General features: G+C 41.2%; 1 protein-coding gene across 1 annotated transcript in view; it reads right to left on the bottom strand.

The window, feature by feature from the left end:
- Positions 1-23,355: 23,355 nt before the first annotated feature.
- The window catches only part of PREP (prolyl endopeptidase), a 96,033-nt gene continuing 91,574 nt past the window's right edge, over positions 23,356-27,814 (bottom strand). Inside the window, exons 14-15 of the mRNA XM_010707556.2 lie at positions 27,566-27,722; positions 23,356-25,205 (exon numbers count right to left, since the gene is read on the bottom strand). Coding sequence (XP_010705858.1) covers positions 24,911-25,205; positions 27,566-27,722 — 452 coding nt within the window. The 3' untranslated portion in view covers positions 23,356-24,910. The remainder of the gene's footprint in view (positions 25,206-27,565; positions 27,723-27,814) is intronic.

Raw genomic sequence — 27,814 nt, 5'->3', positions numbered from 1 at the left:
GGGGACGGGGCGTCCCCGCGGGCTGTGGGGTGGGCAGAGCCGGCGGCTGTGCCGCCTCCCAAACTTTTATGCCTTGGAATGCTCGCGGCTTTATTTCTGCCGGCTCGGTGCCTGCACGAAAGGGAAAAAAATCCAGCATCGACCAACAAACCCCTCGGTTTTCACAGCACAGCAGAAGGTCATCTTTTGCACTGCCGTCTTGGGTTAAGTTGTTGGGAACTATTGGTTTGCAAATAAAAATGCAATTTTCCTCTTCTTCACCTGCAGCATCTCTCTTTGGGGAGATCTGTGCCCTCAGCGCTGTCCTCGTTTTATGACTTGTGCATCTGTTTGCATGCAATCCTCAGGCATTTCATTCCAAACAAGAACACATTAGAGCCATTGGTACTGTGTCGATACGTGTGCTAGCCATAAATTTGTCCTGGTGATCACTTTATGTCTAGAGGAGATAGAGTTCAGTCAATAGACTGAAGGAAACAGACCTGCCAGCTATTAATGCACAGAAAATCACAGTGTGTTTATTACGTGTGCAGCTCCCGGTACGGCAGAAGCAATACTCAATAATCAGAACATGAGCAATATGTGTCTTTTAAACAAGAAACTGGGGGACTTCACACACCGGCCAGTGGCCATCGCTTGATCTCCTGCCCCAGGTGGACATGTTCATTGCACAGCACAAGATGTGGACATGGACCACAGGAGTACAGGCTTTGAGCTGCCTGCTGTGCTCTCACAGAAGGCTCAAGGTCCTTGTAATCATCCCAGTGACCTCACTGTCTTAGAGGGTGGGGTTCTTCATTTGGGAGTCTGGGATCTGTGTTTTTCAGAGAAAGCACGTGGAATTTTGGAGCAGTTAATTCTCCTAAAACTTGAGAAAACAAACAGCCAGAACACTTTAACCCAGCACTATCCCAGGTTAGTTATATTCAAAACTTCATTACCTGATTGCAGTACTTATTTTTATATCTATTATTTTTGAAAGAGAAAAGTCTTTTTATCAATCTTATCAAGTACATGTTAAGATTCTTGTAGTTAATTAAGCATTTAGAGAGTTTTACAGTGTCACTCCAAGTAATTACCTTTCAGACACATCCTACATAAGCTATTTTACAACTTTGTCAACTTTGTCTGACTTTGGCAGTCTCATCTGAGAGATTTGGGAAAATCAGGTTGGATATCAGGGAAAGGTTCTTCACTGGAAGGAAGTCGGGCACTGGAGTGGGCTCCCCAGGGAAGTGCTCATGGCCCCAAGCTGCCAGATTTCAAGAAGCATCTGAACAACAACAGTCTCAGATATAGGACTTGAATTTTGAGTGATCCTGTGTGGAGCCAGGGGCTGGATGTGATGATCCTTGTGGGTCCCTACCAACTTGTGATATTCTAGAATTCTATGAGATTACTTCACTGGCAAACTTGAGGCAGGGCTGATTCATGGTTTTTTCCTCTTTTTGCTTTTTGTATTTGGGGAGAAGTGAAAGCGCGCACATTCTTACTCACATTCATCCCAAATTGCCTTAGCATAAATTTGGCCATTATGTTTACACGTCATTGGGACAATAGCGAATAGGATGGAAAAATATCAAATAAAAGAAGGGCTGCTGAAATTTTATGTTGGATCTATTTCTCTGTCAACATTACGTTATTCTAACAAATCAATATTGGATCATTTAAGATGGGCTCCCCCTAATTTTCATCATAAAAGAAGCAAGGAAGTCAGTATACTTTCATAGCATATCTTCGGGATACTTTCAGAGTTGTACTCAGTTGCAAACGACAGTCATCGTAATTCTCCATGTCATATAGGTCACCAAGGAACAATTCTGCTATAACAGTTCTTTTATTTCAATAAACTCTGCATCCAATATTCTCTAGCATTGTGAGACTGAGACTGCCAATGACCTGAATCTGAATCTTAATGTACTCAGTGTTGCACTTCACTGATGTACACATTTGAAACGTGGCACATAAAGGCAAAATGGAGACAACTAAGAGATGACACACCGAGGGAGCAGTCAGAGTTTCAACTGAGGGAACTGGGATTGTTCAGACTGGAGCAGGCTGAGGGGAGACCTTATTGCTCTCAACAACTACCTGACAAGGTGTTGTGGTGAGGTGGGAGTTGGCCTCTTTTCCCAGGTAACAGCAACAGGATGGGAGTTAACCGCCTTAAGCTGTGCCAGAGGAGGTTCAGGCGGTGTATTACGAAACATTTCTTCTCAGAAGGAGTGGTGAGGCTGTGGCACAGGCTGCCCAGGGAGGTGGTGGAGTCACCGTCCCTGGAGGTGTTCAAGTAACTGTGGATGCGGCACTGAGGGATGTGGTTAATGGGCATGGTGGGGATGGGCTGGTGATTGGACTAGGTGATCTTAGTGATATTTTCCAACCTTAATGGTTCTGCGATTCTATGAAATGCTTTGTTATAAGCCTTAGGAAAGGCTCAGCAGAGAGAACAACTTAGGTAAAGATTTTTAAGTCAAATGCAATTTTGTCAGCCTTAATTTTCAGCCTGCCATGTTGCGGGTGCTTGGAGGTTGGCTTTCATCTTTGGAAGACAGGCCTGGGTGAGAGACCAGAGTGAGACAGGCACAAAATGGCTGAGCCTCCATGCACTGAGAGGAGCCAAGTGCTGCTGGCACCCTTCACATCAGCTACTGGGGCAATCAGACTGCTCCCTGATGTAAAATGACCTGTGGTATTTGTATAGAAGGACTGTTTTTAAAAGGTCACGTAACCTAATAATTGCAGAACCAAATTATAACTGGTATCATTCTTTGCAGTAGCATGACAAGATGTAAAGGTCACACGTAACGGTGAGCTTACAGAGAGCCGGTGGCAAGGCTCAGCAATGCAGCGTCAGAACTGAAGGGCTGCTGGAGAGAGACATAGTGGCCCCGGCTCTGGGGAGAGACCTGGCGATGGCCAGCACTCTGCTGGGACAGTCCCACTGAGGAGACAACGAAGGAGCAGTCAGAACTGAGAGACTGCTCCTGTAGATAGAACAGTAACTGAGCACCTGGTCTGGCACCCTTGGGCTGGGCCCAACATTCAGCCATGGAGCCGGACAGCTTCAGCTGAGTGTGAACAGCTCTCTCACACACAGTTAGATTGATGAGGTACCTTACATGCACCTGTCTCTGGCTGTGATCCATCCTACGAGAAGTCTGACACCTCCATAAAACAGGCAGATTGCTTTGCTGCAGGCTGTCAGCAGCCCTGTCCTCAAATGCCACTCGTAGCTGCCACTGCCTCAAGAGGTAGCACACTGCCTTCAGGTCACGGAGCAGGGACCCAGGAGTGCCCAGTGCTGGCACCACCTGCCCTGGCTGTGTGGCTGAATGAGTCCAGGCAGAGGGAGGAGAAAGCTCAATATTGTGCTGCCCAGAAAGCAGCCCCATCTATTTCCTCAGCACCTGCTTGAGGAGGGACTGACTTACAACATCAGATAGCTGTCTTCTCCACTATCTCCGGAGTGAAGCAGTGGTGTTCCTTACATTGTGCTGAAGTTATCAATAACTATGTTTATGGGAGAGATTTTTAAAAAATGCTTAATAAATCTCTACTGCATTTTTTCTTTCACTCCAATGTCCTTGGTCAATAAAAATAACTTATGGAGCAGGGGGATATGGTAGTATGTGACAAGATGAATTATCTCTTTAGGAAGTGATGTACTTTTTCTCGATGGATGTAATATTGTACTTTCCAGGTAGTCACAAGAGGGCAATATGCAGGAGCTCCTAGTCATTTCAGAATGAGAATTAAATTCTTAATGTACTTTGAAAAGGTTTTAGCAGACTTCTATATAGCTGGATTGTCCTACAGAGCCCCTCCTTCCTTTGTTTGCTGGTACAGCTGAAGTAAGAAGAAACAGCATTGCATTTGGGTACTAAACCAGTTTTATTACTGCCTTTTACAAGCAAGATGTCAACCAAGTCATGTCATAACACAATATAATCCTGTAGTTCATATATTCAGCTTGCAGAACTGAGCAAAATTCAAATTGGAAACATTTTTCAAAATGGCATTCAATTAACAACATCGCCTGTCAGGTACAGGTAAAATAGCTGTAATTTAGGCAAAAGGCTTTTTTTTTTTCTTTTATGCATCAGCAAAATAACATGCTAAACAGCACATTTAGGTTTTTGTCTTTTGTCTCTTAAAGGCTTTGAGATAATAGAATTAGAAGTGAGTATCATCAGCTGCAGTCAAGGTGGAGGGCCTCTTCTGAACCCAGGTTTTCATAACCAAGAGCGCGAGGAATACAGTTCTCTCACCTAAAGACTTTAAACTCTCAAAGTGGATGACTGTAGAGAAGGGGACTTCTGGGAACTGGCTCTTCCCACTCTGAGCTCTTTTCAGACAGCAGCATCTAAAAGAGATGGAAGAAGCAACTAGCATGAGATTTAGCTGTAACAATATGGGAGTCCAGTTTGTGACTGCTGTGAGTGTTCAGTGAGTTCTTTCTTGGCTTTTGGTTTCGTTTGCTCAGCTATGACGGAAGCAAGGACAGGCCAGAGCCTGCTTCACTCATCCTCTAAGGTTTGAGCACTGCAGGAATATGTCCTCAAATGTAGTAAACAGAGAGGGTCCAAGATTTCTTTGGATCAAGAAAAAGGGTTCCAAAACCATGTGGGCTGAAATTCCAGTGCTTAGGGCATTTACATGGGAGAGCTTGGAAAGAGATGCATTTTCAGTCTTATTTTCAATGCTTTTTCCACATTGCAGCTAAATGCATTTTAATGCCAAATAGAGAAACAACTCTGGAAGTTAGAGCTAAAACTGCACTATGTGCCATAAACACTCCATTATGGAGCACTTTTCTTTGCCTCATTCAGATACACTTTGTGATGCATAGTATTTCCAGATATTCAAACACCGGCAAATGTAGCATGGTAACTGCTTGTATAGCAAAAGGAGATCTTGATTTGGATTATTCGCAGCTTCTTAAATGGTGGTATGCAAGGGGTGGTATGCACAGGGAAGCACGTGGTTGAGACGAGGCTCTGTGGACAAGGTGCAGAGCTGCAGGTCAGTCAATCACTAAAGTAAGATGTCTGCTCAGAAGTGAGAATATAAAGTTAAAAATAAGGACTGTGAATCTAAATGCTCTTCAAAACATTATGTAACTAGAAAGACATCAACTGTAAAACGTTTAAAGGTTATATTATTGTTAGGCAAAGAAAGCAGATGCTTTCCATCATTAATGTTTAAAGATTTCAGGCAAGGAGATGAATTCTGATATCACTATTTTATATTCTCTCTTGCTGAAGTTCTGAGTTGTCATCAACCTCTACTAGATGTTGTCAGAAAAAAGAAAGGAAACCTGTAATTTCCAGCCTAAGTTTTCACATCAGATATCTTAGTAGTTACACATTTGTTTGTTTTTTCTAATAGTTCTTAGATTCACACTCCTTATTTTTAACTCTGTATACCCCCACTGTTCAGTTTGTTTTTTCACCACTTTCCAGCTCTCTATCAAGCCATTTTCACAAACACTGTTACTGAGGATAGATAAAGATTTTTAAATACACTGCAATTTTTACTTAGAGGGATCCAGATGACACGTGTGATGGCTAATGCAAGAATATTCTGACCTTCTGGGGTGTCCATGTTATTGTTAAAACAAGTTTGGACTGACACAAAACTACACCAATTTTAACTGCCACCCATGCACTATAACTAACTAGTTTCAACCATTGTAGCATTCATTCTCTGTGTTATGAAGATGTTTCTACAAACAAGTGTTTACAAACTATGGATAACATGTGTCGTCATGCCACAAAAGGAAACAGAACCAAGGTAAGCCCTAGTGGGCAGACTTGCCATAAAGCCTCACAAAGTTTAAAAATTACCATTCAAATATTTGTCAAAAAAAACTCCTTTTCAAACCAAATTTGAAAGTCAATACAAGAAGGACTTCACTCTTGTAAATTTAGGTTTCCAATATAATTGTATTTGCCACAATCACTTGCATTTGGCTTCAGGCACTAAGCTTTGTAAAGATCCGCAGATAGCAAGAGTGTAGTTATATTTAATTCAAAGGTATAAAAATAGGAAATGGATTCTTTTGAATGTTCACTTTATTATGTTGCTAATGAATTATAAAATGTATATCATCAAAATAAATATTCTTGAAATCGCTTCCTAATGAATCACTTAGACAATGTGCCTATTCAGTTGTGTCAGTGATTAATTATATTCTTGCCTCCTTCCTGGAATACAAATGCTTTTATTAAAGCAATCCAGAGACAGTAAGACAACAGACTCATTCTTATGGTCATTCATTTGGTTGTGGATTGATGGAGTCTTCCTTCCAGCGTTTTTAGAGTGTATCTGAACAGCTGCAAGTAGTGATGACATAAATGAAAGTTCATGTCAACTTAAGCAGAACGAGATGGAAGACATTCTATTCATCCAGTTTTAGCTTATCGGTGCACAGTCATTAAATACGAATATTATCTCAAGAACCATAATAAATGCAGAACAAACAGTGCCAGGTATAGGCGTCATCAGATAGGAAACTTCTTACAGCATTCTGATGTGCAGAGGTGAATTATTCTGGAATATTAAATGTTTCATTAGTTCTCAGCTTCAAGATATGGCTTTAAAGTGGCCAGCCTCACAGAAAAATAATCATTATTACTAAATGCAACACTTACAAATGGGCATTTATGAAATTCAGAGACTGCCACTGTTAAATAGCCTCAGAAGTCTCTGTATAGGTGTCATCATTTCTGTGAGTCTGAAAAGTCATTGCTTATTTACATAATGGCATTCACATCATTGTTGAAAGCTTAGGATTGACTTAATGAAAGTGGCAACGAGCAAAGAAAAATGCTTTTGCACTGAATTTAAATAAGTAAATCTTGAATTTAACTATCCTATTCTATTTTCCTAGCACAAGGCATACAGAAAATGTTGACTACGACCTGTCCTTGGCACCGATGGGTTTCATGTTAGTGAAGATAGTTAATGGTATTGGCTCAGGTACCCAACTGTTCAGGTGTCAGTAAGCAGATTACTTTAATCTACTAATCAACGCATGCATTTACATGGAAAGAAAGAAGAACTGGAAAATGAGGTTAGTATCATTTGCATAATGTGAAACAACCTATTTACAGTGACGGAAAATGGAGAGGAGTAGAAGTAGGTGAGTGTCTACCACACATGGCTGTCTGATACATTGCCTTCAATGTGTGTGGTTTTGCTAAAATCGATGAAATTTAAAGACCAAAATGCAATTACTCCATTATGATGAACATCCAGACATAGAAGATCTATCATTTGTATACTCTGTATTAAAGATATTTGATTCGAGGGAAAGGTTAGTTAAAAGAAATAATCAGAAATATCTTGAACATAGGCTGTGGTGAAACAAAGAGGACATAAGTTTTAAAAAACTGAGTATTTTTTCAATATTCAGAGAGTCAGAGAAAAGTCAACTGGTACCAGAACCAAGGATAACTGAATTTGACAGAGGCCTTTTTCTTCAAAGTGCAACATTTATGTTTGGGGAAAATAGCACTAAAAAAAAGACCAACAACAACAGAGCACGAAAGAGAACGCAGTTTATTTCACATGTCAATATGCCTCTTTCTGGGTTCCCACCTGCCTTTGTTTTTGCACACGTAGCTCACTGGATTTAATCAGTGGCCCTTTGGGTGGGCTGTCTCTAAGCCCACTGTGAAAACCTCCCACTGAGTCTGGAGGAGTTTGGGAATATCTCCATATGAGGAAAGAGGGAGAGCGAGTCCAGCTGTGGAAAATCCTCATGTGGGGCAAAGAAGCATTTCCCAGCTATAGTACTGATTCCATCTTGCTGCTCTGTGAGGCCCTGTAGCCTTGTCAGCTAGAACAGGGCAGGCCCCCTCACTCCCTCTCAGAGGCTGGGCAGGGCCTGGCATGGTTGGATCTGGAATTAGCTCCCTAGGCCATTGTGATGTGACAGCTGCTCAGACACCTCCTGCAGAATTCAGTTCCCCCTGATATTGCTAAGGAGCCTCTGGCAAGCCAGGCTGGCAAGCCTGAAGTGGTAGTGGTGAGCAGCCCACTGAAACGTGAATTCACCCAGGCTCACGACCAGACCAACCAAGTGTAACAGCCAGCAAAGAGCAATTGCACGGTTCTGTTGTGATGTGAAAGCATGTTACTATGCCAAGGAAATCAGCAGGAGGGTGTAAACACAACAGAATATGAAAGATTTGCAAGCATCAATACTTCAGTGCTTGGAGGGCTCATTTCTCCAGGCAGGATGCATAATGGTGTTCTCACTGGACTGCATGTACACGAGGTGCTTTCCTGTGTGCTACTATACAAATATATTGGCAGATGAGCACTGAGGGAGATAAAATCAATAAAGGAAAGGAGGGTGGCATTCCTAGTACGCATACTCATACAGGGCACGCATACACAATCACAGATAAGTAAATGAGTACCAATCTGAATTCAATTTGGAGACTTCAGAAATAACTCATTCTTTCTGGAAAATGTCATCCACTTTAACATATTCCTTTATCTTCTTCCTTAATAAGGATATTGTCTTTCAATTGAGTTAGCTTTCCTACTTGCTTAATGACTTTGGAAAGGTATCGCAATTACTCCTTTCACAATCTGTTTTCAGGCATTTTTTGCCTGCACTTATTTATAGCATCTGAGAACACTTTTTTCTCCTGTCCTTTCTGACATTACCTTTACCATTTGCAGAGTATGTTGTGGCCAAACACATTCAACCAGAACAGTAACACAGAGAAATCTAAGTGCAGATTGGTAGGCTAAAGTCCCACACTGGGATTGCTCTCAGGAATGAAGCTGTTCAGAAGCATTTAAGGAGATGGCAATTGAAATGTTCTCTAGAAGACCAGAAATTTGGGAAGGTCATTCTACTTATGGTTGTGGACTGCCTGCCGTAATGCCAATAGGCTATTACATATATGCATCACTGCACACAAATAAGGAACAATTGCCACTGGAAATTTTACTGCTTTTGCATTAACTATTAGCTATTAATTATGTCTGTCTGAACATAGATAACTGCTTAGGTACCACAGTGATGAGCTGCATATAGAAATGAAAGTGGGGTAAATAAGTAACATCATAAGTTATTTTTTCCCCTCTGTTTCTGTGGGAAGGAGTAGATAACTCTCAGATGTAAATGTGTGGGCAGATACATACCAAGTTAAATTACAACTGGTTAAATCACAGCCATCTCAGCATGGCAATTTACAGTGCAAGAGTTATGAAGTCGATGTAGCTCTGGTGTGTGCAAGGATGTCTCAACCCTAGAGGTGTGTGTGTATACTGGAAACCATGACCAGATTCTTTAGAGAAGCAAGGTGGAAACTACGGGGTTAATATTTTGCATTTGGTTATTATTTGCACTGGACACAAAACATTACACAGAAAAAAAAAAAAGAGGAAACATCATTTAATATACATCACTGAACATATTACTTTTTGCCATATGGTCTGTGGAGTGAAGGAACAACAAAGAAAAAAACCCAAAAGTGTTATGTCTGCAGAGCACCGAAGTATTTCCCAATCTGCTGATCAGCTCTCATGCTTATAATTAAGAAATGCTCTAGCACTGGTTGAGAGTCTGCAGTATGCTAAATAGCACAAGATTCAGCTTGAAGAGTGTGAGAATCTCATCCTACTGCAAATTGCTGGGAAAAGAAGGGAAGGGGGAAAATCCAACACAAGAAAAAACAAAACAAAACAAAACAAAACAAAAACAAAAACCAGACCCAAACATTAGACAAGGTTTTGAGTGCTGCCAGTTATTACAAGGCTTATAAATAGGATGCTTTGTCATTTAAATTAAGATTTTTGAGATCTCAGTTTATAGCTCATGTCAGCATTTAAAATGAAGATCAATAAGTTGTTGAAAAGCTTCACAAACAATTTAGTCTTAGTCCTTATTCTAATGTGCAGTCCAAGCAATGAAATGCTGATCTTTACAAGTCCAGCAATTTCTCCAGTGCTTTTTGTAAAATAATTCCATTCTGAATATTAATCACTTCAATTGCTTGGAAGTATCCTTTCTGGCACTGGAAAAAAAGAATGATGCTGTCTGTTATTTTCTGGACCAAAGAAAATGAGCAGTGTGAGTCTGGGGAAGCTTCAGAAAATGCTGAGGTCTGTGACTGGTGCTGGAGCCCACTGGCTCTGGGCATTTTGTGGTCCGCAGCCTGACAAAGGGCTCATTATCCTCGTATGGTACCCCATAAGCTTTATGCCTCCTTTTGTCAGGTCAGGTTCAAATGAAGTATTCAGAAAATAAGGGGATTATCTACCAAGCTTCGTTAGTTTTGATCCTCATCTTTTACATTGAGACAAGTATCTAAGTCCTGATGTATTTCAAAATCCTTTCCTGTACCAATGGAAAACAAGCCAGGAGAGCTCTCTACCTGGTTGCCCAACCTTCTGCATACTGCTACCTTCTTGGCTTTGGCAGTTTCCTCTGGATCTGGGTTTGGGGTTACATGTCACGTGAAAAATATTCATTGTGTTGATGCTGGATTCCCTACATTGTCATTCCTCTGGGGAAGTTTCCCTGGTAGGAGTGCCTGCAGTCGCTTTTGCTAGTAATAACTATCATAGTTTTTATAGGTGAATATCACCTTCTCAGACCTTTGGTTCTTTGAAAATGTCAAGTGCAATTAAATAAGATAAAACTCAAGCTGCCTGCTTGAGTTTCCAAAAGGCTTTCAGCAAGGTCCGTCACCAAGGCTTTTAAAGGAAGCAAAGCAGCCATGTAGCAAGAGAGAAGTTCTTGCATGGGTAAATAATTTATGAAAAGAAAGGAACCAGAGGGTGGGAGAAAATGGTCCTTCGTGGTGAAGAAAGATTGTAAGAGGAATCCTGCAGGAAAATCTGTCCTATGAGGTTTGCTGCTGACACAATATTAGCTGTCATTTATTCTGTATAGTAAAGATGATGATGCAGAGCTGGAGAACGAGCTTACGAGATTGAGTGGGCAATAAAACAGCAGATGAAATTTGATGTAGATAAATATGAATGTTAGGAGAAAAACAATTCTAATTTCACATATAAAAGATGGGTTGATTGCTTCCCTCAGCAGCAAAAGCTGTGGGTTATGATAAATAGCTTGATGAGACTTATTCATGCTTGCTATCAGTATACAGTTTAAGAAACAGACCAATTATTAACAATTGTCAACAAAGTAAGAGAGAGAAAACTGGACCCCATCGTGCCAACGTGTAAGTCCATGACTTGCTCACCCCTGGAATACTGCCTGCAGTTTTGATCTTTCTTTCTCTAGAGGTGTAGGTTGGCTGCAAAAGCTTCAGAAAGGCCAAGAAGAGTGATCAACACACAGAACTGCTTCTGTATGAGCAATGAGAGAGAGAACGAAGCTGACTGAAGGCAAGACATCTGAACAGAGGGGCCTTGCAGAAGTTTATGAAATTGTGAGAGGCACTGAAAGAAGGGATCAGTGCTGCTCTCCTTTCACTGCTTGACTGTATTACAATGCTATTAACAGCATTAGCATTTTTAATAAACATGGGACTCCTTTGGCCAAAAAATCCCAGTTTAAACATGAGACTGGATAGGCCTAGTGGCTGTCAAAATGTCCCAACACTTCTCTGTCACTCCTACCCAGCTCACTTCACGGCGCTATGCCTCCTTTAAAAATGATCAAATGAAATACAACTGTTCAAAAAAATACTGAGCATCGTATCAAGCAGCATGAGAAAATAGATGACACTGTGATTTGGAATAAAGCCATGCTTTCACTTAGCCCTGAAAGCCACCTAAGGCTAACCAGGAGCTGGTTACACTAAGTGCTGGGCTGTGCTTAGCACCATGTTTTCATGGCATCTGCTCGCCCTGCACACTTCCTTGGTGAAGACCAGCTCTGGTCGTATCAGTCCACTGCTGTTCATTATGGGTGAGGGGTTTTAGAAAGCATCCCCAGGGTGCAGACAACACTGCCAAGTTGTTTTCCATCCTCCCTTCATTTTCTTGTGGAAGGGTACATTATAAATCTTTGTCTTCAGCAGTTACCTTGCATCTGTTGCGGTTTCTCATCTCTTGTTCCTATTCCACATGCCCGAGAATCTCATGTGCTGTCCTTGGCACGGTATCAGGCAAGCATGCCTGATATCACGGAGAGGATTATTGGCTTCTGGGCTGTGGCAAGCAGGAGCAGATGAAGTCTTCAAGCAAAAGATCTTATTTCCTTGAAACCACACTAAAATGAAATGAAATCAGGGAAGAAATTAAAAAGAAAAAAGAAAAAAAGAAAAAGAAAAAAAAAAAAGAGAATATGAGTTATAGACAGAATTGCTTATAATTAGCTGGCTGTTTTGTTTCTGTCCCTGGTAGGATGCAGGCAGCTGCCATCCTCTGGTTTGTTTATCTGTAATTCCACCTTTTTTTTTTCCTTTCCACTTTTGCCCTTCTATTTCTGAAAGAAACTGCACTGAAAACACTCTGGAGAAGTGTAAATCACTGTGGCTTGCTCGAGTTTGATGAAGTTAGGAGAATTTATATGGGTGCAGGGTTTTTCATCTTCAGCTGTCATGGGTTCATCCCGCTCTGTTTGCTGCGATACTCCAGGCTACAGAACTGTGTGCTGAAACAGTATCACACAGCTTATTTAGATGCTTAAGAAATGTCTGTTTATTATAACCCACACATTTCCCTGGAGAATTTATTAGGTTTAAAGATTTAGAGGGAAAAAAAATATTTATTTTCTTAGACTGTGGCATTTCGATTAATTTTGATGTGACATGAAAGTCATTGTGCATCTTCCACAGAACCCACTCCTGCATTATGTGAATGGAAGAGTTGGAGGCAGGTAATGTATGAGTTGTCTGAGAGTAACTGCACTGCTCTGGAAAAGTATTCTCGCAGCCAGCATCACAGCCTTTAAGACATCATTTCTGAGGCATGCAAAATACAACATCACTTTTTCCTTTCAGTCTAATGGAATCTCATTGGGAATTATGAAGGACAATTTTTCTTTTTTCAGGTTTTAGCAGACTGCTAAGAAAATGGAAATTTTTGCTTTTGATGGAATACAATGGCTAATGCTTTACTACTCGTGACAGTAACACTAAGATGGGACAAATCTGCAAAAGTCGTTGTCAACAAAGCTGTTAATCTTAACATTTTTTCTGCTGCTGGCAAACTACAAGATATTTTCCATTTCCTGCTGTGGCAGTGTCCATGAGGTTTGGTGTAGCACCACATTAAGCGAGCAGGAATGAGCTAAAAATGGTGAAACCTGTGTTGGTGAGAGGCTTCAAGGAGATCTGCCAGGAACTCTGACAGCTTTGTCTCAGGTCTCTTTAAACAGCCCAGAATGTTAATGGGAAATGCTGTGTCATGAGAAGTGTCAAGAGGAGAGTTAAAATGGGGCAGAAACTTGCAACCAAATACAAATTTAGGAAGACTGAAATTAAACTGCTGGAAATTCAGAAGAGGACTCATGGGGATGCGTCTCTTGATCCAGCAAAACTGTCACTGCAGCAAAAATAATAAGCAGGAGATCACTGATTGTGAATGAAGGCTGAGAAATGTTCCCCGAGTGCTGCTCCGAGATACCGGCATGAATATCGTGGGCAGCACTGATTAATGACACTGTGCACCAGTTTCTGTTGGAGACTTCTGTGTAATTTTAGCAGCAGCGTGATAGGAAAGCTCGGAGGAACAGAAGCAGACCTGCTCGTTGGGGAAGCTTTACCAAAGTAAAGGAGGAAGCACACCCCAAACCTCTCACACATGCTTTAAGAAAAACTTGGAATTGTTCTGTCAATGTGGGATTGTTCAGTGCATGAACAATGTGGAGGGCAACAATAGAAGCAAATAGGACGATCACCAAGTGATGTGTTCATGACAAACTCAGTGAATTGTTGGAAAGGATTCTCAGAAAAAGTTGGCAAAGTCGTTTCATTTTCAAACTGCCTCCCTTTTGGGATAGATGTGCTTAACCTTATTTTCCTGGATGAATGACACATTTTCTTCAACTCAAAATTAAATTTAGGACATGCATTTCAGCGAGGAAGAGAAACAACACAATGAAGAAATTTAATCCATTACTTCTGAATTTGGCCAGAAACCTGAAAACCACTTTCTGCACAAGACTAGCAGGGAAAGAAACAAAGCGTGGGCCAAGACTGCCTTGGCATCAGTGTTAGTGCCTCTAGTGCAGTCAGCTATGTTTGAGAAAAAAAATAATGGGAGGAAATCAGGTTAGTTAGGTATCAGCTGTCAAATGAGCCTACCACAAAGTGCAATTAGAGCAAAAGGTGTGTGGGTGTTTAAAGGCATTCCCAGAGATGAGAGCTGGCATCTGAAGCTTAGTTCTGTCTTGTTCAGTAAACAAAGAGCTCAGGAAATTTCTTGATAGACCTTCTCCCCAGGGCACAGACCCTCCATCAGCCCCATTGACATTTGTTTTTTTGGGTCCATTCTGAAGAGGAAGACAGGCACTGGTTCTTATGTCTTGGATGAGGACTGTCTTTTGCTGACAGTTCTTAGTTTCCAGTACTGAAAACGAGAGGCAAGGGAACGGTGGTTCACTTTTAATCCCAGACTTCATCTCAATTAGATCTGTGTGGATTTGCTTACCTGAAATGAGAACAAGAAAACGTAAAACCAGAAAACATATTCTCTGTGCCACCATAAAGGATGAAATAATGAGAACTGGAGGACCTTTATGGGGAAAACCTAATTATCCCCAGGGCTGTGCATCCACAACAATGGCTGTGATGAACTGCTGCAGTGGCAAAAGCACTGCTGGAGTGGGAGCCTGCCAGCCTGGGAGGAGAGTTCTGCAAAATGCTTCAGTTGGCAGCTCTGAGGAACAAGAGCAAGATTTACCCGAGCCAGGGCAGCTTAGAAACCCCTTCTGCAAAAGACAACATCTAGAGTTAGCAGAAGAAAGTGAAGGTGCATTGAGAGCAGGGATGAAAACCAGAGGACTGAATGGAAAGTAACAGTAGCACCAAAGATTCCCAGTGCGTGAGAGCCAGTCATTCACTGAAAACAGAAGCGTTGCCTGACATCCTCACTGCATCCCAGAAATACAATTTGAGTGCACAGTCCTTTGGAGGGCCATGTCTGTGGGAGCCATATGTCACCCAGTGGGTACGCCCAGTCTTTGGAAATTGGCTCCAGGGCTTTCTGCCTTTCTAATGAGCAATCAGGAACAAAGCAGAGAGAAAATTAAGCCAAAGCCCCAAGGAAAGGTCTCTATGTGCGTGTGAGCCTGCAGCATGTTTTTGCCATACGGTTCATAGTTGCTCCTGCATGCTGAAGCTCCAGATAATTCAAGGAACAGGCAAGGTTAAAACAGCAAGGAGTGTGAAGAATGAAAAATGAGCACTTGCAGCTTGAATTAGAAAAGAGAGCACCTTGTGGAGTGCAGAGCAGGTAAGGAAAACAGTATTCCTGCAGTGTGTAATCCTGTGCAGAGAAAATAGAATGGGAGAATGCGGAGGGCGAGGCTGCTGTTAGATATAGGCTCAGAGTCAACAGCGGTATTTAAGAACCTGAAACTGGAGTCAGGCAGGCATTAAGTATTTAACTGCTATTCAGAAACCCATCAATTCACTGCTTCTTCCCAGCAATGACTCCCAGTCAGGCCAAGAAGCTCCCTTGGTATCTGGAGGTCCTGTCCTGTTCTGGACTGTTAGTCCAACAAGGTGGACTTCTCTGCATTAAGCAGCAGGCCTTGTTGGTTCAGCGGCAGGGTCAGGCTCTACTTGCCTTGTCCCCTGCTAGCCTCTGTGCAGCTGATGGAGCACTGGCAGAGGCTGCCCAGAGTCTGTGAGGTCTCCACCCTGAGATCTTCAGAGGCCGTCTGGATGTGGGCCTGGGCACCCTGCTGTGGGTGTCCCTGCTGGAGCAGGGGTTGGGATGGGCCCAGAGGTTCCACCAGCCTCAGCCAGTCTGTGATGCTGTGTCTTTGTGTGGTTCAGCACAGCAGTACTGCTCATGTAAAGGAGCTGGCAGCCTTTCCTGTCCTTGGGAAGTGCTCAGCAAGGCCTGGGGAGGTTGGGGCTCCCTGCATGGAGGTAGGAACTGTTCCTGAAGGCCTGCTCACTCACCTCCCCACTGCACTCCCAGCTCCCTGGGAAGCCGGCTTCCAGGCTGGCATTGCATTCCAGCAACATTTGTGCTGGAGACAAGAATGACACGATCCCCTAGATATCTTGCACAGCCTTCTAGGGCTTGAACATGTGAGCGATTAGGTTCTCTAGACATCTGTTGCCATTCTGACTGGTGGAAGAAACTCACAATGAGATGAGTGCACTAATAAATTCAGGAAGAAAAAAAAAGGCTTTGAGCACAGAGGATGTTTATACTTAAAGGAAGAGATAAGTTGCCTCTGGAATGTGGCAACATTCATGTCCTCTGCTAAGGAAGGGCAGGAAGTCCGAGAAACCTCACGCTTCAAACACAGCTCCCAGTACAGCTCCTGAAGATGAGACCTGTATTAAGCACTGGCATTACTCTGGCACAGGGCATGAAATACCCCCTGGAAGCAGCTCTCCTTCCAGCCTTCCTCCCAGGAATCCTCCTCCAAGACCACCCTGGAGCTCTGCATTTGGGAGGCTGCCAGGATCCTGCCCAGGGCTTTGCCTACACAATGGCACCATGCTCCTGTGGGGCAGGGAGACCATGGCCCTGTGAGACCTCTGAATTTTAAAGCAGCAGCCAAGCAAAAACTTACCACCCAACTTCTGCCTCAGGGCTGGTGTCAGATGGAAGAATATCGCATGTGGGGACACATGAGACAAAGCAGAAAATGTTTTTTTTTGCCAGGATGATTTATCACCAGCTGTTTGAATCTGACCAGATGCCTGCAGTGCTGAAGGTGTTGAAAGGATGAAAGATTTATTTATTTAAAGAGCTATGAAACTTTTCATGATGGGGCACATCAGGTAAAGGCAGACCCAAGGCAGGAGCTACAAGACACAAGCTTTACATACATGGTTGATCTGCTCGAACAGATCCCATCGTGTCTCCTGTGTGGACCCCTTGGCTGGACCTAATGTCTCCTGCTCACATCTCCCCAGTGCTTCCTGACATCACGGGAGACTGAGATCCCTAAATCCCTTAGGTTAGCAATGTGGTGGAGGCTCAGCAGGAGACTGCTGTGCCTTTCCAGCCACATACAGAAGGCCAGGTCTCCCAACCAAAACCTGCCCTCCATTGCTGAAGGAGGCTGCCCTCTGGCACCTTGGCCTGCAGGCAGCCCACTAATGCTTTTGCATCTAGGCCTGCAGAGCAGGGTTAAATAGCTGAACAGTTAATTGATTCAGTCTATCACACCCCAGAAGTCCTTTATCCTCAGGTTCCAAAATAACAGATCAACAGAGAACTCATAGTTCTACTTAGCCAGTACACTGGCTAAGCACCAGTGTAATGATCAGTGTGGTAGCTTGGGATGAGTTACGGCCAACACACCCCAAAGCCAGCCTCTGACTGCTTGGAGGACAGCTCTTCCTTCAGCTCTACAAGTACAGCCTCCATAGGTCTGTGCCTCTGACAAAATAGATACACAGTTCCTATCCTGCTATCCTCTGAGATGTGCCACTTCTAGACTTGGGTAGTGATTGCTCCCCAAGTTTTGGAGAGGTCCTGCTGCAATAACTGTCTTGCACCCATATAAGGCATACAGCCTCTCTGAGGGACTAGACAGGCTACAACACCCCTCCACTGTTGATGTTCTGATGGCTATTCCCTCAAAATAATCCTAATTAGATAAGTAGCAGAAATCAACACGTGTTGGTGTTAAATCTATGAACAGAAAGCATCTGCTATAGAATACCTTTCCAGGTGACATCATCCTTCCTCTGACCCAGCACTACTGGCACCACTTGGCAAGACTGGCTGCCTAATTCTCACCAAAGGGAACCAGCATAAAAAACAACAAATACTGTTCAAAGCCTCTAATGAAATGGTCTCGACAGGGTTTCTAATTTATTAGCTAGAAGCAATTTTATACTTCTGATACCCTTCCTCCTCCATCTACTTCCTCTGGCAAGTTGAAGGCTTTGGAAGGTTCCAACGAGCAGAAAGGATGGGCAGCTGGCCCGTGGCAGCAAACTGTTTAATGACTGGGTTGTTGTGCGAGTGATTGGCATCTGTGAGAGGAGGATGTTTTCCAGTTTGTGCTTGGCAGCCAATGCTCTGGAAGCTAGTGCTGGAGGATAACTGCATTGCAAATATGGAGAATTTCAAGAATGACTTATTTTGCTTTCAGTCTTCGAGGGATGGATGCTATTGCAGAGATAAGATGGGGATCTGTACTTTCTCAAAACTCAGGAGGTCTGAGCATCTCTAATTACGAAAAGTTTTGCCTTTAATTTCAAAATACAGCTGGAAGTGTGTTTGCAATTAACGACAGAGGCTTCCCAAGCTCTGCAATCTGCAGGCAGTGATCATAAAGATTTATTTCACTTTTCTGGCAATAAGGTGAAGTCTTCCTAATATCCATGCCTATCTTGTGGAATGTAAGATGAAAGGTAAACCATAGCTTGGGTCATTGTAAGAAGTCATAAGTTTACAGTTTTATGTCAGTTGTATATTCATGATGAAAAGACACCTTTCATGCTGAGGAGCTTTAAACTAAAATCAGAAAACAATGTCAGTGCAAAACAGCACAATATTAGTTATATAACAATAAACATGAGTGCTTAACAGTTTTGCCACATTACTGAAATAGATACTTGCACATATGTACAGCTCAAAGCATGTTTTACTACAGCAGAACTCCCTCCGAAATACAACACTTTCAGAAAACATCATAATCTGCTGAGAAATAACACTGTTTCATTTGCAATAATCATCTAATGATGTATTTTCTGCTCCTGTTACCACTCTAAAAGATTCTGAATAGTGAAATGCCCCAACACTTTACTCAACTTCTTTCCCAGGAAGGAAACAACAGCTCATATTGCAGTGCTTCATCATTTGCTGCTCCAATGACACACTCATGGTGCACACCAGAAGATAGCCTCAAAGCATTAAACAGCACAGAAATAAGTGTTTTCATCAGCTAGGCAATCTCATCCAAGCTCCTAAAGAACTGCATTAACTGGCATACAACTAATGAATAAATTCCTCTGTTATTTAGTATGCTCGCAGTTACTCAAAGTTACTGATAATTTTTTAGCTCTTGCTCGTCTTTTGATGCTTTTGAAGTCCCGCAGGAGAAGAGAATATATTTGATAGCATCACTGAAATCACAGAATCACAGAATGGCCTGGGTTGGAAGGGACCTCAAGGATCATGAATCCTCAACCCCCCTGCCACATGCAGGGCCACCAACCTCCCCATTTAATACTAGACCAGGCTGCTCAGGGCCCCATCCAATCTGGCCTTGAACACCTCCAGGGATGGGGCATCCACAACCTCTCCGGGCAGCCTGTTCCAGCACCTCACCACTTTCATAGTAAAGAACTTCCAGAAATGCAATGTAATTTAATATTTAATATACTGAGGAACTGTTAGAGGTGAAGTACAGCTCTTCACAGGGAAAGAAAAGTAATGTGAAAATGATGGTATTAAGAACTAAGTGGAATTTCCACCTATGAGCTCAGGTGCCTCTGCTGAATTAAGGTATTCTGTGTTGCTCAATCTATGGCTGGGTCTGCATGGTGTGTGATCTTACCTCATTTCCTAAACCCAGGGAATTCCACCCCTCTCCATTTCTAGGGGGATGTTTATTTTGGAACTTGGAAAATAAACATCCATCTACTACACTGAAAGGGTAGGACAACATGGATACTACAAAATTAAGCTCTCTTGCTTTTCATCTGATTATTTCTGCTATATTTTTACAGTAATGTTAAGATGAAAATTACAGACAATATTTTTGGGCACTGCTTAGGTTACAAACAAATGTCTAGGTTAATGCTTTAGCTAGCACTATCAGATGCCTATCTAACATGCATGCTAGCTAAAATACCCTTTGAGGCATTCAAGAAGAACATCTCCTTCCTTTTTGCACACAGAGGGCCTGATACGTGCTGAAAGTAGAACACACACACCAACATTTTTCTTCTGAGCGGCACACCAGGCCAGAAATGTCACATTTGCAGACATCGATCCATTGACTCCAGCTCTCATGTTGCATTTGCTGTGGAAGCCAGAAATCTTTAGTGAAAACCACCATTAATTGATTAACTCTCACTATTCAGACCTCCAAAATTAAATTTACCCTGCTATGGGTAAGGATGCAAGCACATTTGTTCCTTGCCTCTATTACTCCTGCTATAAATGTAGAGGGGTATCTACAGAGCAGAGATGCTGACATGCTGTTGCTCAGCTTTAAGAGTTGAATTTTCCATTCGTTTTCTTATGAAAAACTGGGGGGGAAAATGCCAAATCACAGACCTCCTAATCCAGAACTTCGTATTATTTCTGCAGATGCCAGCAGCTGGTCTCAGTTCCACTCAGGGACTCCATCACAGGGATCCCTCTGCCATGAACATGTGGAAGGTGTGAGACTGTTTAGAAACAGTATAGGATTATTCAGGAGTAACACTGTCTGAGAATGCACTCTGGTTATCTTCATAGATGAGAGAATTGGAAGGCTACCTCACTTTTCCTTTCTTCAATAGTAAGGGGAAAAAAAAAACCTGGAGAAATGCTTTTTATTTTCCTGGCACACAATAATAGCAAGGCAAAAACAATTAAAAGAACATATGGAGAACTGAAAGAAGTTGCCAAACCTGGCTGTTCAAACAGCATGAACTATCCAAATCCTGGGAGGTCTGCACAAAGAGGCGATTGCACAAAAGCTGTCTAGCTAAAGACTTTCAAAGTAGAAGAGCTTGGCAGAAAATTGGGTGCTTGTTTATTAGCTTGGCTTACCAGCACCTCCCTCAGCCCTTCCCCCCAAATCCTACTCAGCTTAGAAAACCCCTTTCATAGGAGAGGCTGACAGGAAGTCTGAGGGGCTGCCTTTGGCTAAAATTAAACGACCTGACATCACCTTTCAAACATAGATATCTGAAAGCTGTTGCTTGCTGTATCAAATCCAAACAACTGCTGCTCATGTTTCTGCCTTCCTACAGACAGATGGCCAAGAAAACTCACGTCAAGAAAATCCTGGTGAAACAGGAGAAGTTCTGGGTGTGGGAACAGGTGTTTCCAAATTCTGTCTTAACCATTCCTTACTCTTACATACCCACAGACAACTGCCCTCCTTCTTCCCTTAGATGCTGGTGGTTATACTGGTGGGGAGGGTTCAACATCCATCTATACTCAGGTGGTTTTTTTTTTCCTCAGATACCAAAAATTAAATCAACTCCAATATGAGGGAAATTAATTTGCTCTTTCTTGTGAAGGATATGAAGACTTAAAACTTTTAAAATACTTCCAACTCTTTTCACACATATAAACTCTGATGCAAATGTATTATAATGGAGGCAAAGACAACTAAGATATCTTTACATTAGCTGTGAAGAATATTGAAAGGAAGTACTGTGTGAAAAGTTCATTTATTTCCACTTAAAAACAGATTTTAGCTTATATAACATAAGACTCTTATAGGACTCGAGTGAAATTTGCTTCATGCACTGGAAATAGAAGGCACAGAACACAGGGCCTCTCTGTGAAATAGCATTACCACTGCTACCCTTGAAAGCAGATTAGCTGAAATTTCATTATGGTTTTCTACACCAGGAGTTGTTTGGTTCCAGGTCTATTTAATTGAAATCTTAAAGGTTTAAATTCCAGTGTATTACTCCTGTATTACTTGCTTGGAATTAACATGGATTCCATGTGGGGCCATCATCCTTTCTGTACTAGAAGGAGCAGTACAGTCAATAGGACAGCTCTGCAAGATTACTTTTTTGAAACCTGAATCTTGTACTTGGAATATCTACTTAAGATCAATTAAAATATCACAATTAAGACCTTACTATTGAAACAAAATATCTTTCTAATAGAGATAGCAGCTTTTTACAGCGGGAATTCTGAACATTAATCTTGTGACTGGGAGGTCCACCTTCAGCACTCTCATTTGCCACTCAAAGAGAAATGTTTGTTTCCAATCTTCGCAACTTACCTGGTAAAAACAGAAAGAAAAAAGACGTGTTTGAGCAGCTACAGAACAAGGTAAAACAAAGACTGAAAAGATGATTGAGGTGGCTGTGCTCAAGGATTTGAGAGTCAAGGCGCTGATGTAATTCAGCTCAGTTTCACAGTTATCCAAGGATCCTGCTTTCTACAAACCCTATCAAGCAAAGTTCTTGCTTAGAGAAAAACCTCTGCCCTGTTGATATCATAACATTCAAGAAGAGTTTAGATTCTCTGGGGTGTTACTTTCAAAGATGGCACTGCACTTGTGCATTACAGGAGCACAGGATCGTAGGGGCTGGAAGGGACCACTGAAGATCATGTAGTTCAGCACCTGGATAAAGCAGATTCTATACAGCAGGTTACAGAGGAAAGCATCGAGACAGGTTTTGAATATCTCCAGAGAAGGAGACTCCACAACCTTTCTGGACAGCCTGTTCCAGTGGTCTGCCACCCTCACAATAAAGTTTTTCCACATGTTCAGATGGAACTTCCTATGCTCCTGTTTGTGTTCATTCCCCCTGTTCTGTTGCTGGGCATCATCAAAGAGAGCCCAGCCCCATCCACTAGATACCCTTTCTTCAGATATCTATAAGTATTGATAAGATCCCCGCTTAGTCTTCTCCAGGCTGAATAGTCCCATGTCTCTCAGCCTTTCTTCACAAGCGAGATGCTCCAGGACCCTCCGCTGGACTCTCTCTGGAAGTTCTCTGTCTTTCTTGAGCTGAGGAGCCCAGAACTGGACACAGTACTCCAGATGAGGCCTCACCAGGGCAGAGCGGAAGGAGAGGATCACCTCCTTTGACCTGCTGGCCATGCTCCTTTTAATGCATCCCAGGATCCCATTGGCCTTCTTAAGCATAATGGCACACTGCTAACTCGTGGCCAGCCTGTTGTCCACTAGGACCCCCAGGTCCTTCTCTGCAGAGCTTCTTTCCAGCAGGTCAGTCCCCTAACCCCTAACTGATATGTGTGGTTACTCCTTCCCAGATGTAGGATTCTTGCCCTATTGAACTGCATAGTGCTCCTCTCTGCCCAACTCTCCAGCCTTTCCAAGTCTTGCCAAATTGCAGCACAGCCTTCTGGTGTGTCAGACACTCGTCCCAGCTTTCTATCATCAGCTTCATTCCTGCCCCTACAGCACAGCTGTTAAAAATTCCAAAATGATCTTAGAAAATAGTTCACATGTCTATGGGAAAAAGGTCAGGGTGAGATGCTGAACCCAAACTCCGCTTTCACAGCCTGGAGGAATAAAAAAAAAAAAAATCCCTCAGCTCTCTAGTCTGATTGTTCAATTCGATGCTGTGATCAAATACAGCAATCCATACATTATTTGGTAAAAATAATGTCCAGGGTTCACAAATAAGCTTCAGATCACATACAGGTTTATCGGTATGGTACTTGTTATGAAAGCAGAAATCCCTCTTCCCCACCCCCCTCCATCCCCCCAAATCAGATTGTACTTTATAAGGGCTTTGGAGGCATGATCCTTCCCAGGCTACAGAGTGAATCAGGAAGAGTCCCTCAGAGTGAAAGAAACAATATGAATTTGGTACAGATAATCAGCAGCCTACTCACTTTTTAAATACCACTCCCTCTTCCCAAGTTGAGACATTACTTGCTTAGAGATAAAGCTCTTGAGCTCAGAGCTCAAATAGCTCAAAAATTCCAAAAGCCTTGGGATCCAAGTATGAATATGATGACAAACATAATACTGGAAGAGAGTATCAGTTTATCCAAAACTGAGAAGCAGTAGTATTTGCTTGATGGGAACAAGACTAATAGTCAATGGTAGAAAACCTTTCTGTCCCCAAAATAAAAATCTGCTTGCTGCAGCACATCACAGTTTAGACAGCTACTAGACAACTTCTACTCATATTTAATAGCTCTACAACCTAATCAGATTAATGAAATGGCAGTTCAGGTACTGCGTGCATGTCAATTCACTAGGAAGTCTGCTTATATGCTTTTGTTGTTTTGCAGCCAGGACAAGGCTATGTATGTATCTTCAAATTTTGGCACCTTAAAGAATATCCTGTCATATGCATTGGGAAAATCTGAATTTGAACAATCTAGACAAATCTGTCTACAGTTTAAAAATAGTTGAAGAATTAACAGTAGAAAGGCAACACTATGAAGTGTATATGCATACCTTGACTGATAATTGAGTACCTGAAGAGTTCTTCAAGTTTTCCTGCCTCCAATTTTCTCTTCTTTGTGAAAATAAACAACAGAAGAGAAAATGGACATTTTCAAGTCTTTGTGGTAAGAAAAGACAATTTAGTAACATTATTATAACTGTAATAACACTGTTACAAACAGTATGAAGTAATACAATTTTTTAAATAATATCTGGGTAATTAATTACCTAGACTACTATCTCCTCGATATTTCATGATTATCAAAGAACATTTTACATTTCCATTTTTCAATAAGTTACTGTGTAAATAAAGTATGCTCAGAGTTTTTGTATGCGGACAGTACTTACATTTAATTATAGATGATCTGGATATGTTTATAGGTGTAAAATACATTAAAATTGTTTACATGAAATTAGCTCAACTAACACTAAATCTGGAATCTAGATGTTCACAACAACACTGACAGTAGCTCAGCTATGTATTTGAACATGCTACTTAATATGTACTTTGAAATGCAGTAGAAAAGAAATTCAAAGAAATTCTAAAAAAAGGGAAGCACAGATCAAAATTCCATAGCAGGTTGGATCAATAAAATATTGAACTGTAGTTCTTAAATGTAAGTACTACACCAAGTAGTATCTGGTTGGTCTTAAATGGTGTTAAAGCCCTTCTTTTTTTCCTAAAGGAGAAAGTAATAAGCATTTTGCCTATTCAATCCAATCAAGATTTAGGCAACGTGCTATAAAAGCAAACATATCTGACACTTCTTCTATAACTTTAGCAGTTGGCTTTCCTGCTCCATGTCCAGCTTTGGTGTCAACATGGATGAGAAGTGGATTGGTTTGTTTACGGCTTCGACCCACAACATATTGCAGAGTAGCAATAAACTTCAGTGAGTGTAGAGGGACCACACGATCATCATGGTCTGCTGTGAGCAGCAGTGTAGAGGGATACTGGATGCCATCTTCTTCTGGTAGTTTAACGTTGTGAAGTGGAGAATACCTGAGAAGAATACACAAACATTTATATATTTTCTCCTCAAGATCCAATAAGAAGGTCCTCTCCCACTGAAATTATCACAGTGACATCTGATAGCACTCAATTGTACAATTCCCCATTGCACATACCAGGACTGCACTACTGGCAAATGACACATAACAAATCACTGGCTCTCAAATGTGAAGCAAATACAGTAACTTACAGAGACGTATGCTTACGTCTCACAGAAATATCAAAATAGCAGCAATGGGCAACAGGGAAAGAACAACAGAAGCTCTAAAGCTCATAGCAGGATCTATTCTGCAGCGAAGCAAGGAGATGAAGACTTTTCCAGCACACACATGTATTTCCAGGTCTGCATGTGAATGAATGTCTCTTTTCCATACAAAACAGTTTCTCATGGTGAATAACAAGTGCTATATATATTTACCAAAATTTGCTCCCACTAGCATTTATACCAGTTTTGAACATGCAGGTACCCTGAAGGAATATCATGCAGGAAACTGAAAAAAGAACTGTAAGTTTTATTGGTCTAGACAGATGGCTGATTCTTACTTTTTGAGTAAGAAATCTTACTTAGAAACTTGCTTTCTTTGCAGGAAAATTTTTTAAACACGACTGCAGCATAATGTAAAGAATGTATCTACATATCTCAACAACAACAACAAAAATACTCTGACATTATAAATTGAACTTAATAGTCACAGAGAATTCCATCTAACCAAAGAATAGTCTTACATTTTTGAAATCAGGAGTAGGACACAATTTATTTTTTCTATTTCATCAGAGAAAATACAAAGGGAATTCTGTTTTTTGTTTTTTTTTTAATTAATCTCACATTTAGATGAGTAACCATTAAGTAATCCCAAATTGTTTTTAAGAACACACAGCAATATAACAATATTTGATTGTCTAACCTAACAGATTCCTAACTCCCTCATTTCCACTGAAAGAGCAATGTAAGTGAATTTCCAGATGACAATTTGTTGTTTTTTAAAAAAAAAAAGATGGTCAGTACATGGCAGTTTAGTTATAAGGTATTTTTTGGGTATCTGTAAAGACAACATTTTTGAAACATTATTTATCTTTCTATATTTGATGATTTGATGTACCATTGCCAGTTGAACAGGAGGCAAAGCAGCTTAAAGAAATTTTGCGAAGTAGAAATATTTCAGGTAATATTATGTTTTTAAAATTATGCATTGGATTTTGTGAGTTAAGCATATAAATAAACAGGTAAATAAGTAGGTAAAGTATGAGTCCTTTATGCAGATGCATATCTCCTAATCATAGAATGAATTTAAAACTTTGCTTCCACTTTACAACTTCAGGATATCTGAACTTACAGATGTTCATGCCAATTTTACTGTCCAAAATAATCAAGATTACTTAATTGATACTTACATTTTAAAGCAAACAGTATTTTTTGAAAACTAACGATTAAAGAAATTATTAAATTTGCTAGTTGTTTTGTGCATTGTATATACAAACTTTGTTTGCCACTGAAACCTTAAATTGAACAACTAGGGATCTTGTAACAATGTAATTACAATGGGCCCAACTGATTATCTAGTATTTGGAATTGATATTGCTTGTTTTTTTAGTAAATGTTGTAGATAAGTTAGATCTCAGTGTACTCTAGCATACACATTTTTTATTATCTAAAAACTACTGTGTTTCAGACAAGCCAAATTGTTAGCATGTCTGAAGCATTGTCCTGTAATGCCAATCTTCATTATTGAAGGAATACAATTACAGTAACAGGAGATGAGATGCCAGAAAAATAATTTTAAATGATGGAACATGTTTTAACACAGTCGTTAGTGACCATATCAAATGTGCAGACTATTGCTGTTCTCTCACAGTGTCTGTTTTATTTTCCCCTTCTAAATAATCTTTCCAGAACTCTTAGCAAGAGCCTAAGAACTGAACTAATATCCTGTTATGGTCTACTGCCATTCAATTCCTACAAATAAATCCTATCCACACTGTATAATACAGTTAATAATGGTTATTTTCCCCATTGTAAAAAATTCAATTTACATAGTGGTTCACTTGAGAATACTCTCTGTTGTGACAGCCTAAAGCAAGCATTGTCTGGAAAGAGTACCTAACAAATGGTTAAAGCTGCTAGTAGAATATGGTTTCAGAAACTATAATCAGTTAACTCAACAGGGCTTTGAAGAGAGTTGTTCTCATGCGAAGTTGACTTGTAAAGAAACTCTAAAGTCCATAAATCTAATGTGAGAAAAGAATGAAATAATTCATATTAGCTAATAATAATAGCTATTTATCACAACAACCTGAAACTGTTGAGCAGAGTTGGCATTTTAACAATGACAGAAGTACTTAGAGATACTTACTTGCATAGCCATTCAAACTGCTCCTTATGGTCAGAGCAACCGTAGTCAGTAGTCCAAGCATGGCCAATGGTGTACTTGTGGAACTTTAGCATATCCATCACTCCCACTTGGGCAATAACACAGCCGAAAAGGTCAGGACGCTGATTAGCACAGGCAGCTTTGACAAGAAAACAACTCTATAAGTATTAATATCTTAAAGAATTAAATTCAGCAGTAAAAGGTCCAATAGCAGTAAGTTATTGTCAGCAA

The sequence above is a fragment of the Meleagris gallopavo genome, chromosome 2 (genome assembly GCF_000146605.3).
Source record: "Meleagris gallopavo isolate NT-WF06-2002-E0010 breed Aviagen turkey brand Nicholas breeding stock chromosome 2, Turkey_5.1, whole genome shotgun sequence".
NCBI classification, from domain to species: domain Eukaryota; kingdom Metazoa; phylum Chordata; class Aves; order Galliformes; family Phasianidae; genus Meleagris; species Meleagris gallopavo.
The sequence above is the reverse complement of the archived record's forward strand: the minus strand, read 5'-3'. Positions and strand labels throughout refer to the sequence as shown.